Genomic DNA, 13936 nt, shown 5'->3' on the forward strand with positions numbered 1-13936 from the left:
GTTGTTAGGATGGGCCATCCGTTTGAATCGGAGGGTCGAATCATCGACTTGGAAATCGGTGGTTAGAATAGTTTCGTTTCTGGGTCAATTTTTCTAGATGTCAATAATTAGACGAAATAACTTGTAGTCGTAGTAATGGGAATGGTGGACATTGCAAGGGATTCCAAAACTTTGAAAGATAAATCCAAAGTAACCTTAAACACAAAAAAAAAAAATGCGGTAAATCCACCAAATTGGAAATAACACGTATGATACTACTTAATGGACCTCACACGCTCAATTTTTTGCCTGTAATTTTTGTTGTCAAAATGGGCCGTCTGTTCGAACCAGACAATCGAACCGCTGTTTTTTTATATTTGTAATTGAGATCTGTCCAAGCAACCGGTTCCGTTTTACCCCAATCCTGGTACCTGGCCAAAACTGTATTGGTCAATGACCCATTGACCTGAGTGGTCAAACTGTCGACCCATTAACCCGTTCAATGGTTTTTGGCCGTTTTTTATTTTTAAAATTTTTGTTTATCAGAACGGGCCGTTCGTTCGAATCAAACGATTGGGTCGTTCGTTCAATGCTTAATGGACCTCACACGCTCAATTTTTTGCTTGTAATTTTTGTTGTCAAAATGGGTCGTCTGTTCGAACCAGACGGTCGAACTGCTGTTTTTTTATTTTTGTAATTGAGATCTGTTCAAGCAACCGGTTCCGTTTTACCCCAATCCTGGTCCCTGGCCAAAACTGTATCGGTCAATGACCCATTGACCTTAGTGGTCAAACTGTTGACCCATTAACCCATCTAATGGTTTTTGGCCGTTTTTTATTTTTAACATTTTTGTTGTCAGAACGGGCCATTCGTTCGAATCAAATGATCGGACCGTCGACCGAAAAATCGGTGGCTAGAATGGTTCCGTAATTTTTATTGTCAGAATGGCCCACACGTTTGAACCAGATGATCGAATCGTCGACCCAAAAACCGATGGTAGATAAGATATATAAGATTCCTTATATTTGCTTCTTGTAATTTGAGAATTTTCAATGAAGAATCTTATAAATATTAAAGGGAAATCTACTGCCATTTGGCAAAAGAGGAGATCGCCCCTTTCCCATATATATATATATATATAAATTGAATGACTTTATCAAAGTCATTTCAAATTCATTTTAATAATATCTAATATTTTTACTAATGAGTATTTTTGTCAAAAATATATTCAAGTTAAAATTTTCTAATTCAATTTTAGGGATTTTTAGATTGCACTCCACCTCATAATTCTGATTTGAATTGCAGACCTACAACAATTCAAAATTATAAACAACTCCACTTATAACACACACACGGACACACCCGCCTGTAAATTGGCATCAATTCCAAACTGGCACCTACCTCACTTGTATGGTGGAGCTAGGAATTCTAGGGGTGGATTGAACAGTGAAAACCCCTTCATTTTATTTATGAGACCTCTTTCCAACCAACCAACTACAAGTTTTCCTTCTAGACCATTTCCTCTTTGAAGAGCGAGATCAAATCAGCCCCCCACAACGTCCCATAGCACATCCCTATCGTGTATTGGGAATATCTCCCGATGATAATACCAGAAATGATGATGCTATCATCGAGAGATGTTCCCAATATACAGTGTAGATGTGTTGTGGGACGTTTGTCTGGGGCTAATTTGAACTCCTGAAGAGCTCCACGAGCACCATAAACCTTCCTCTAGTATTCTTCCTCCTTTTGTCACATACCTCCTGCCATTACCTTCTATTAAGTCTTTGCATTCCAGCTTCGGACCCAGTTGAGTGGCTTCTTCCATGAAATTCTTGAACCACATTATCACCTCTACCTCTACTAAGAATATCAACTTTGAACCTAGTTGAGTGGTTTCTTTCATTAAACCCCTGATTAGGGTTAGAGTCGGGGATGGGGATTGAGGTCCCCGCCCCAACTTGACCCCGATTATATATTTATATATATATATATATCAAAATATATTTAAAACATTATTTATAATTTAAAATTTTTATTTATTTTAAGTAAATTTATTTTTCAAAAAATACTATTATCTAAAAGAATTTTGGGGATTCGGGAACCCAGGGGGAACCCATCCTCATCAGGGATCGGGGATGGAGGACAAATTTTATCCTTGGCGGAGATCGAGGATGGGGGTTAATTTTAGAATTGGGGGAGGGGACAGAGAATATGATCCTTGCCCCGAACCCCTCCCGTTTCCATTCATAATTAAGTGTATTAAATTTTAACGTCATAAATAAATAATAAAAATTAATAAAATATAAAAATAAAAAATAAAAAAATACATACATTTTGCAAAAAAAAAGCATTCGGACACATATATTTATCATATTAAACAAAAAATAAGTGTAAAATATCAAAATTAGTTTTATACACAAAAATACAAAAAAAAACTATAGTAAAAATTGAGCACATCTATAATTCTATATTTACACTATATTAAAAATATGAATAAAATCGTAGAATTTTCTTTTTACTAAAATACTCATTTTTGAATTTAGTCCCTATTTAATTATGTGGTTTAAATTGTAAATTGAACTAATACTTTTCACCACATTCAATTCACTCTATTTAAATCTTACATATTTTTATAAATAAACAAAAAAAAAATCGTACAAAAAAAAAAGAATATTACAAAATGAAGAATCTAGCCAAGGAGTAGGGGTGCAAATGGATTGGATAATTTATATATGTATGTATGTATGTATGTATGTATGTATGTATGTATGTATGTATGTATGTATGTATGTATGTATGTATGTATGTATGTATGTATGTATGCATGTATGTATTATTTATATTACATTTTTATAAATTTGTTATATTTTTTTTACAAAAAATGTATATATATGATGGAAATAGCTGAAAAGATACTTGTATTTTTTGTTTTTCTTTATTTAAATTGTTATATTTTAATTTTCTTTTAATATTTTATTGTTTTTAAAATTATCCAAATATGTAACTTCCTCATTGGATTTGTATTCAAAACCATGTTTATGAAATGCGATCAAATCTAATATTAATAAAATTGGATCAGATTCGAATATACCCTAATTTGAATCCAATCCAATCTGTTTGTATCCCTACTAAGCAGGTAGGCTTGTCAATGACACTTGAAGCTTCACAATCCAATCCAATTATTACATATTTGAATGAAATATTTATATAATCAGATTTAGATTTTACAATTTACATCCGATTAATAATAATAAATATAAAATATAAAGAAAAATTATAAATATATTATTACAATCATTATCATCACTTACAATATATTATTCTTAATACATACAACATATAAAACAAAATGTGCGCTGTACATTTTCATGTCAACCCTAACCTACTCCGTAAAGTGCAGACGAAGCTAAATTAAGGCCTTTCTCTAATTCTCTCCAATATTGACTTTCATTTCTAGTCATACATAGGGCCTATCAGAATTCAGAACTCAAAAGGTCGAGTTCTATTCTTTTTCTCTCAATTTGTTGAGTCCCTTTGACTTTGCTAAATCTGCAACTACATCATTAAATTTGTATTCAATAAGAAATGAACTTGCAAGTGTGCTATATGAATATTCTGAAGCCCACTATCCTCAATAGACCCTACCATCATCAATAGACCCATCCTACCATGCCAATTCTAAATCATTGATCAGTCAGCTGCAGATAGATATGCAGACAAGTCAATCACATTAACATTCAAAACTACAACTAGCTATAACTTTGGTGATGGTGTGGCTTTAATAAGTTTTTGTGTGCCCAACAGCTCAAGGCGTAGTCGATGGATTGAAGGAGACGTTTTAAAAGATAAAGCAGCTCGATATCGCTGGTGGGGATCGAATGGAACACTATTTGGGAGTGAGGCCATAAAACTGATGGATGGATGGATATGCTTCCAGTTCCAGACCTGGACAGGCATGCATCAAAACCCAATTACTGTCCAGTGAAACCAGACATCTCCAGAGCTCTCTCTAGTTCAAAACAGTGATGTTAATGGTTAGATCTGGGAAGCAGTACTAAGAACGTCCGTCCGACTTGTTTAGAATCTGGGTCCAGTTAAATTAATCTCCGTTTAGGCCAAATTTTGTAATTGTATAACATTGAATTTAACAGTCTAGATCAATTAGACAGTAGACCACTTGCATGAATTGAACACTGGGCTCCATTGAATGATCACCTTAAGGCACAGACCCGTCGAAACATCAATCTCAGAATTATTTAGAAAGCAGTGACCTTTACAATACCAACATCATCACTTATTACATTAACGAATTGTAGGCTTCAATTGAGTAGGTGGGTCAGATCTGCAAGCAGTTTTTGATTAAATAAACTTGCAAATTCCAAATAGAATTGACCTCTTGTACCCAAGTCAATTTTTTTAATAGCTATCTTGCTTTTATGTCTATCTTTTTTTTTAAATTAATTTTCTCCAATATAAGCAAATAAATTTCTATCCCTTTCCCTATAAACTTGGGTGATTAGGACTTGTCATGTATGGAACACAATTTTGGAATCATCAACCCTTCCTTTATTGGTGTGGTGGCATAACGGCAATGGTCAGACAAAGGCTGCTGGTTATTGGGCGGAGGACTCTTTTATAGCTGCTACACAAAGCTGAAACTCACCCAATAAATTGACGCTGGAGAAAGGTTTTTAAAACCGGACCTTACATGGAACCGTTCTGGGTTCGGTTCCCGAGTAGAATAAAAAGATAAAAACTGTTGTCCGAATCGATGATTCAACGATTTAATCAACGGTTTTTGGTAAAAAATTATTTTAGGGTGAAACAGATCAATTCCCGGTTTTCAGTCCGACTATCCGGTTCAATCCGGGTTTAAAAACACTGTGCTGGAGGCTGAAGAGGGCTGAAGCTTTGATTTAGTGAGCCGCTTTGAAGAATTTACAGAATTTCATGTTTTAAAGAAAATAATGAAGGGAAATCTCTTCCTTAATTGTCTTAATTTTCTTTACTTTCCCTTCCCTTTCTTTCAAATCAAACACAGCTGCCTAGAGAATTATTCCAGGAAGAAGCGAGAGAGGGATAAGGAGATAATATAATTCACTCGATCATCTAATGAAAAAGGAACTAGAAAGAAGAACACTAAAAGGTCACCACCGTATTAGCACTCCCCTACGTAAAGCCCAATAATTCTTTCAAAGCTATATCATTTCCAAGAGAGATGAGGAGAGATGAGCTTCTCCAAACCCATCCATTTCAGAATCATCAAAACCTTTGATAAAACTATCAAAATCGAATCCGCCCAAGTAGTCAGTCGTCGAGTTCTCACATCTCCACATCTCTTCTTCCTTGATAATTCTCCCCTCAGCATAACCGTAGCCTGAATTGTTGAACCCGTCCGTCAACTCGGTGATCGCTTTGGTGGACTCTTGCCCTGCTGCAATGAACCTCGACTTCTTCTTCCTGCCTCTACGGTCGGTGGGTTTCCCGGTGAGTCTTTGTACAAGCTCCCGGAAGTTAGCGGCGTCGGTCTGTATGATCTCCGGTGCAAATATGTGGATTATGCGGATCTTCGGTTTGAATTTGGATACTACGTACGAGTCCCTGTGCATAGCTAGTGCCGAGGAAACGGAGTTGGGCTCACATACGTGTGGTTTCATCATCTCTTCCATGTTTGGATTGGAATTGGAGGCAGAAGAGACAAGGGAAAAGGAAAGAGTTTGGGGCGAGAGGTGGGATGGAAGAGGCTAGGGGAGTTATTTGGTTGGAACAGGATGGGTGAGGTTGGTAGGTTTATATAGAGGTAATAGAACATTGAAGGCTTAATTAGGAATATAGAATAGGTTAATTGGATGAATAGATGAATTCTAGTCTGATGCAAGCTAGAAAGTGCCAATAAATTATAGAGATACCGCTTAGAAATAAATACATTGAGGGAGGGAGATGAATTGACCGATCATACTTGACATAATGACCAGCATGCCCTTCACTAGCTTCTAATTTCACAATCCTATGTTATATAATGTTTCTTGAATTCATTTGCGGATATCTTGTGGTGGTAAATTGGTCAGTTAGATAATTAATTAACCAATTTTAACGTTGTTATATATATATATATATAATGGATTCCACTGTAAAAAAATTTTTCCGCCGAGTACCATCTTGGAAGATGGATAAATTATTTAACCTTCTGTTGAAAACGCCAATCTTTTCCCATCTTTCTTTTTATCCGGGTAAGTGAATACGTAAAAGAGCACTGGTACCAAAATTACTTGATAACTTTTGTGTGAATAGATTCGCTTATGTATCTAAGTAAAAGCCAAAAAGAATGAGGCCAAATATTACCCTGATCCAAATTTTCCTTTTCTTGGTTGACAGATTTGAATCCTTCAATCTTTCTTTTCCCCTACCCCTTCACGATTTGGTAATTCTTTGAGAGTATAAGGGTCACATGCGTCACCATATTTCTCTTTTCTTCACCGACTCTATACTTACTACGCGTCGTTGGAAATTCAGGAATAATAATGATATATAAAAAAGAATTGAGGCTGTGTTAGCGGATATGAATGGTTTTGGTTTCTAAAAGTAAAACAAAAACGACTAATTAATTGATTCTTGAAACACAAAACTACCTCAAGTCTTTGACATATTTCCGCGTTCTCAGAGCTAAAACTGAGTCAATTTTGTTCTTTCTTCTCTCTCATATACATTAACCTAAAAGGTTATTACCCAATTCTAGCTCTCGCTGCTATCTCTCGCAGACTGGGGAATGGGGATTTGGGGAGGAGGTGGGCCGAAAGCCGAAAGCCGAAAGCGAGGCTAAAATTTTAACATGGAGAATGGTTGCTTCCAGAGTCTCATCTCTCAGACTCGAACCTGCATTTACACTAGAAGTTGTGTTGAGACATTATGACACATTCTGGTGCTGTGCTATTCAAAAGGCTCCCATGGGGAATTCTTACATATCATCAAAATATCAAAAAATAAAAATAAAAAAAAGGTAAATTTCTAAAATGTCCCTTAAAAGTTTTGGCTGCTGCTTAAATCTCTTCTAAATTTGATAATTGCAATTATTTTCCTTCAACTTTGAAACATAATTTTGCAAGTAGAACTCTTCAAATAAGAGGTATGAAAATATTTTAGGAAAGGTTTTAAGCAATAGCCATACCCTAAAATAAGAAGAAAAAAAAAAAAGCAAAGATGATTCCGTCGTACGGGTACGGGTACAGAGTACCCTCCCACTCGCTTGCTTAATTGCTTTGCTCCCCGATACAGTATCGGGCAAGGTGGTGCCGGCAGACGGGCAGAGTGAAGATGGGGACGAGATAAGGTACATTAACTCAGAACAATTTTTAATATTCACTCGTACACAGAACTGTCCTATATATATATATATTTGAGGGTTTGTTTTTCTAATCTTTTGTCAAGTGGCACAACTTTTTCTCACTTTCTCCTAAATTGTCTCTAATTCTTATTTATCTCTTATTTAGTAGAGAGATTCACTCCTAAACTATCTCTAATTCTTATTTATCATCTCCCCCACTTTTTATATACATCTACCTAAAGAAAGATTCAGTTAAAAAAAATTATAATTATTTAAATATTATAACAAAATTATATATTAACTTTAAAATATTTATTCAAAACACAAAAATTAATTACAATAGATTTAATAATTAATAATTCTATGTTTTTACAAAATTCATCATGAAATTACATAGTAACAATATAAATTATACTTTTATGAATTATTCAACTTAAATGTTATTCAAATAATACAAACTTAACATTAAAAATAAAACATAATTTAAATATTTGAATAACTAAATATCTTAAATAAAAACATTAAAAATAGCTAAATAATTATATAACAAAATATTTAATATTACATAATCACATTAAAATAAATAAAATTCAAATAATGAAAAAGTTTAAATATTTTACATATTATTTAAATATTTAAATAACAAAATATTTAGCACGACTAAATTTTAAATAGTTAAAATAATGAAATTATGTAATAAATTTAAAAAATCTTAAAAGTAGAAGAATAATTATAATAGATTTAATAATAATTTAATATTTTACAAAATTAATAACAAATTATGTAATAAGTACTAAATATAATTTTACGAATTATTAAATTCAATAAATAATTGATATTTTAAAATTTTAAATAATAATATTATTTAAATAACTAAATAATATTGTCAATATCTAATTTCATAATATTTATATATAGTGTATATTCATTATACATATACTAAAATTAAAATTTATTGTATTTTCTGGAATTATTTATTTTATTTTTTGATAAATATGTTTCCAATAATTATTTATAAATCTGTTTTTGTTTTGTTATTTAAAATAAAATTATTAATAATTATTGGATGTTGGATATTAAATAATTATTATTTAAATTATGAAATTTAATTTATTATAGTTATTTCTTATAATTTATTGATTAATATTTATTAGAGATTAAACTATTATTTGAGATAACACTATTTATTGATTAATTTAATATATTTTTAGTATTTATTGTATTTTGTAATTATTATATTTTTATTATATATCTATTGTATTTTCATTATAAATGTATTTTCAATATTTGTGTATTTTTGTATAAATTTTCAATAATTATTGGAAATTAAACTATTGTTATTTATTAGAGATTAGACTATTAATTTAGCTAAAATTAAGAGTCTTCAAGTGTTTAAGGATTGGCTCATTTCGGTTGCTCACTAACCAAATCAACCTGCTCAAGTTGGGAGTTTGTCACCCGAAATTGATTGACCATTAGTGAAAAGCCAACTGGTTGTATTGGTTTGGGTCTATTTTTGGTTTAGTTTGTTTGTTCAAAAGATTTAAAATTAAAATTAAAATTAAAATTTAATAAATTACAGTGGTATTATTAAAAAATAAATTAAAAATTTTAATTTATGATATAAAATATTTTAGATTAAGAAATATGGGAATTTTCCCACTTTCTTGTATTATAAAATATAGTAATATATATATACATATACATATACTAGAAATGGCCAATTTTGGTCGGTTTACAAAAGACCAAACCAAAACTGACCTAACTTGGTTGGGTTGGAAAATTGTTGAACCAAAGCCAATCGAAAATACTAGAAAACCGTCCAACTCAAGTTGAATTCTACTGGATTAATTATTAAAAAGGTTAAAATATAAAACAATTATATACTCTTATTATTTTTATTGTTAATCTTTCACTTAACAAAACCCATGCATCACATGGATCCTCACTACTATGAAAATAAAGCAAGAGTTAGGGCCACTAAAGCATGAAAATACAGTGAGTGGTGATGGTCTCGATTCAAGGCTGACAATTCTTGACTTTGAGATGTCAACCAACTTGGACATCTTCTATCTATTTCTTAATAAAGCCCAGTTCTCGATGGAACCAACCACACTAACCACTTGAAAAGGGAGGGGAGAGAGATAGAGAAGAGGTAGCTAGGTCTAATGAATTTAGAATCACTTTGATAGATTAAATCCAGAACCATATAGCTTGATTAAGTATCCGTTTGTGAGGACCTTCATGCAGCAGCTTTTTTTAATGTTTTAGCGATTGCTAAGAAACTGAAAAAATCAAAAACAAACTTAGGATCCATTTGGTTTGCAGTTGGAATTAGACTTAGTTTCTTAGAATCGGAATTGCAATGACTCTATTTCTATTGTTTATTTGGTTCTAACATGAATTGGAATATTGGAATGGGATTTCATTCTCAATAGGGATGTTAACGGGTTGGCTCTGACCCAATGGACCCAAATAAATTGGGTTGATATGGTTCCAAGAACTGAAATTGATTGGTCAATTAACTCCAGTTCTTAATATATTGTTCCGATTATATCCGTTCAGAACTGATTCAACGGAGTCCCGAATTGACTCAGACCTGATTGTCCTGAGAACCAGTTGGATTGGTTTTGAGTGTCAAATTACAAACCCTATTAGGTCAGATTCAATTTCGGTTCTATCTAATTCTCAAGGAAAAGAGAAGAAATGCCTATTCCGTCAAATAGGGAAATGCCATTCGAGCATAAAGGAAAATGGAATTTAGATTCCATCCAACTAAACAATTGAAATCAGAATGATTCCCATTCCAAACCCTATTCCTATGAATTAAACCGAGTCTTATACCCTTATATTAATAAAAAAATCAGACATTATCTCAAATAATTTCTTCGAAACGCCTCAGTCAATACAGCTCAACCAACGCAGAAGGCCTCCTAAACGCGCCCTAAATTTATTGTAACACAACGGCAAAGTCGCAAAGATTTATCAAGTATTAAACCACGGTGTCCTTCCTAACTGACTTGTGTCATGTTGGTAGGGGTCAGAAAATTAATTATGCACATCAATATGCATGACGCAAGGCCATGACATAAGACTCAAACTTCCATGCCACCTTACTAACTATTTCTTTTCTTTTTCTTGTTGCTTTTAAATTTGCCACATCATAAAAGTGAGAAAACTACAGTGCAAATACTTTGTTTTTTAATGATAAAAAATCTAGTTCATATATAAAAAAATTGGTAGGTTAATTTACTTACTGTTTCATCAAACCATTCAAAAGAAATGCAGGAAATGGTTAAGCCATTGCTTTTATATTTTCCCCTCAATTACCCAAAAAAAATAAAAAAAATGCAATCAAAGAACTGATCACTTTGGTTGACCGACCATTTTTATTTCGGATATCCTACTCTCGTGCATGCAAACAACCATACCCTCGCAATTGCTTATTTATTTGGGCATGTTCCTTCCTTCTTATTAGGGTATTATCATTAATTTATTAATTTTTAACTTTATTTTAGAATTCATTTTTTTGGTATTTATCCTTGCAAGTTGAAGGTTGTGAACTTAGATCCCTTCTCACCAGAAAAAAAGAAACAGAAATGAATACATTTCATAAATTAAAATAAACCAAGAGGATGTCAAAGAACAAAAACCATTTAACAGAACCAGCTTAAATAATAAAGTTCATCTATTTTTTTTTTATAATTTAATGATGTATATATATATATATATATATATATATATATATATATATATATATATGAACTAATATTAGTTTTGTGGTAACAAATGATCCAATAGTTGAGCCTACCGCTCACTGTGTCTTCATATGGATCAAATCTGTGTAACCGCAGGCTCTCCGTCGTGGTAAGGTTAGTGTGCACCTTGCTCTATTCATCCCTTAGGTTATGTTTGGTTTGAAGGAAAATGTAGGGAAAGGAAGGGAATGATAGGGAAACTCATACAAAGTTAATTCTTAACAATAAGCAATTTGCAAGTAAATGTGTTTTAAAATGACCAAATGGTGCTAAAATTACATGTCCACATTAACCCACTCAAATAAATATTCTTTTTAATTGCAGATATTTGTTTTTTCCTTAATATAAACGTCTCTAAGTTTGTCTTGGTTTGGCAAGTAGTAAGTCATCATTGGTTAAAACAAAACCAGGTAACAACTTCTGGAAATGAGAAAGAGAAGACCTTCACTTAAAAGTCGTCTCTGTTGTAACCACTCTCTCTTTTTAAAATTGTAGAAACTCAACTTTCACCATCACCATCACCATCACTATCACCATCACATGTGTGTAGAGGGTGTTTGGCATGCCTATATCTTATGCCCCTTTCGTAGATAAATATGGAGTAAGAAGTGTTTTATTATTAAAAATATTACCATAATTTTTCAACCCCAAATTTTATTATTCGAGGAGGGGCGGCTATCTTAAAATTTTATTAACTATTATTGAAAGAAAAGAAAAGAAATACAGGAAAGGACATAGCCCGCCTTGCCCCTCACCCATAATACCAGATTCTCACCCTGATAAACTCAACCCTCAACCCAACCCCAAGTACAATTAATAGAAATCAATCACCTATGCGTTCTTCTTGCACTTCCATTCAATCTGTGAAAAGTGAAGGGGTTTTGATCAAAGTTCTTCCAGTATCATACCCATCCACTGCCATTCTTAAGAGTTAACCAATCAAACCTCACCCTCCCCCATTCTGAATTTTGATGAATGGTCGGTCTTGTTTACTAAAACAAAAGCAACTACCATGTCAGCAACTGATTCACTCAGGTTGACAAAATTATGGTGGACTTTGATAAATTTTAAAGGGAAAAGACTAAATTAAGGGGGGGGAGGGGGGGTCACCAATGTGAATGGCTTTGTTTTCTACAAAAACACATGTGAAGAACACTCCCTTATCGTAAGCAGACTAATTTATTTATTTTAATTACTGATTTGTTGGAGGATGAAACTATTTGGTGTCCAACTGGAAATTAGTCAGCCCTCGTGCGATAGAAAGCCTGTGGTATGAATGCTCTACTAATGGTTGATCAAAAATATATATTAATATAAGAGGCAATGCCATTTTTACTTGAAGACTAGGACATAGAGAAACTATCAACCATAAATGGTTCCCTGACTACAGCATGACAGCTCTTGTAACAGCCAATGGAGCTCTTTGCGATGGAGACAGTTAATATTTTGTACAATAAGAGATGACCTCAGGGCGCCCAGACATTATAAGGTTTGTGTATGTTAGATGCCAAGAGGTTGATCTTCTATTTGATAGTTCCAAGATTGCCTGACTGAATTATCCTAGCTAACAACCGGCTGAATGATATCTTGGACAGTTCAGACAGGAAAGAAAAATGTGTAAGATGGTTAATATATATATATATATATATATATCATGTAACTAGATCAGTGTTTTCTCAAAGTCCAGTCATTGAGGGCCCCTTTATATGTTTATTTAAGCCCAGAACACCAGAGACTTCTAAAGCTTCGTTCAAACACCTACGTAAATAGGCTTAAATCCAGTGGTTAGTCTTAATCCTGGGATCGGCCTTGGCCTCAGTCTTCTAAGCCCGTCCTGAGCCAACTCATAATTGCCTATAATTTATTGTTCATTGATGAGGAATTGAGGATTATGATGACCAGGCCTGTTCAATCCCAGCCCATATAGCGCAGTGCGTTGCCATTTGTCTAGATGTCTCGCAATCTGCTGAGTGCAAAAGCTAAGGATTTGACTCAGAAGAATTAGTTAAGTATGAGAAGAACCTTCCAACATTGGAGTTAATGGTAGTCTGAATTCATTTGGCTAAAAGAAAATTTTCCTTTTCTTTTATTGTGCTCCGAGAAGGGGAAAATATCATGCACTCTTCTCAATTAAAGCCCATAGACAAAGGCTGCATTTAGCATTTCTTATTTTAAGGACTTTTCTCTTTTTTGCTGTTGAAATGCCCCTATGAACACTTGAGTTTTTAACTGCAAAAGGAGATAAGTCCTTAAAATAACTTAAAATGGTTCTATGTCCAATTTGATTTTGAGAACATTGTTTGTTACTACAATTTTCTCCTAGGGCACAGTTTGTTTTCAGTGCTAATTTCATTTGCACGGCTGTAAATGCATAGAAGTGTAAATTCTGATTTATATTTGTTTCAGGCTTGAAGTTGTCCTCACCAAGGGTTGATCGTTTCCATCCTAGACCGGCTCAGCCCAGAATTTTTGGGCTTGGTCCAGGGCCCAATACTTCAAGCCAGCATGACCCAATACATGTGGTCTATTTTATATTATATTATATATTACATATTATATTTTATAGATTATAACAAGAAATTTAGTCATATATATATATATACCCAAAACCTGACCTGGCCCATGATTACCCGTATTCCCACCTTATATGAAAGAGAATGGACGTAGGAGGCAGGTTATTTTATTTAGGAGGAATTGGGAAGAAAGATGATGTGATTCCAACTTAATATAAGAAAGAGTTGAGATAGGAGGTAAGCAATGCAAATTTCATCAGTTTTTGTGATGCAAAAGCATTGTCAGTGAGTGCAAATGAAAAGTGAAAGTGCAAACTTCGTGATAGATAAGAGTAAATCATAAATACAAACAAATAGATACA

The 13936-nt window shown here is 33.2% G+C and overlaps 1 protein-coding gene across 1 annotated transcript; it reads right to left on the reverse strand.

The window, feature by feature from the left end:
* Positions 1-5180: 5180 nt before the first annotated feature.
* Positions 5181-5651, reverse strand: LOC104597768 (VQ motif-containing protein 25-like). Its single transcript, XM_010259492.1, has one exon. It carries the CDS (start codon positions 5649-5651, stop codon positions 5181-5183), a length of 471 nt encoding a protein of 156 aa, XP_010257794.1.
* Positions 5652-13936: the final 8285 nt, after the last annotated feature.

Source organism: Nelumbo nucifera, chromosome 7 (genome assembly GCF_055504915.1).
Source record: "Nelumbo nucifera cultivar China Antique chromosome 7, China Antique-T2T, whole genome shotgun sequence".
NCBI lineage: Eukaryota > Viridiplantae > Streptophyta > Magnoliopsida > Proteales > Nelumbonaceae > Nelumbo > Nelumbo nucifera.

Bases quoted from the DNA above. Each gene is read 5' to 3' on its own strand.
- LOC104597768 (XM_010259492.1), bottom strand. From the start codon at position 5,651: ATGGAAGAGATGATGAAACCACACGTATGTGAGCCCAACTCCGTTTCC.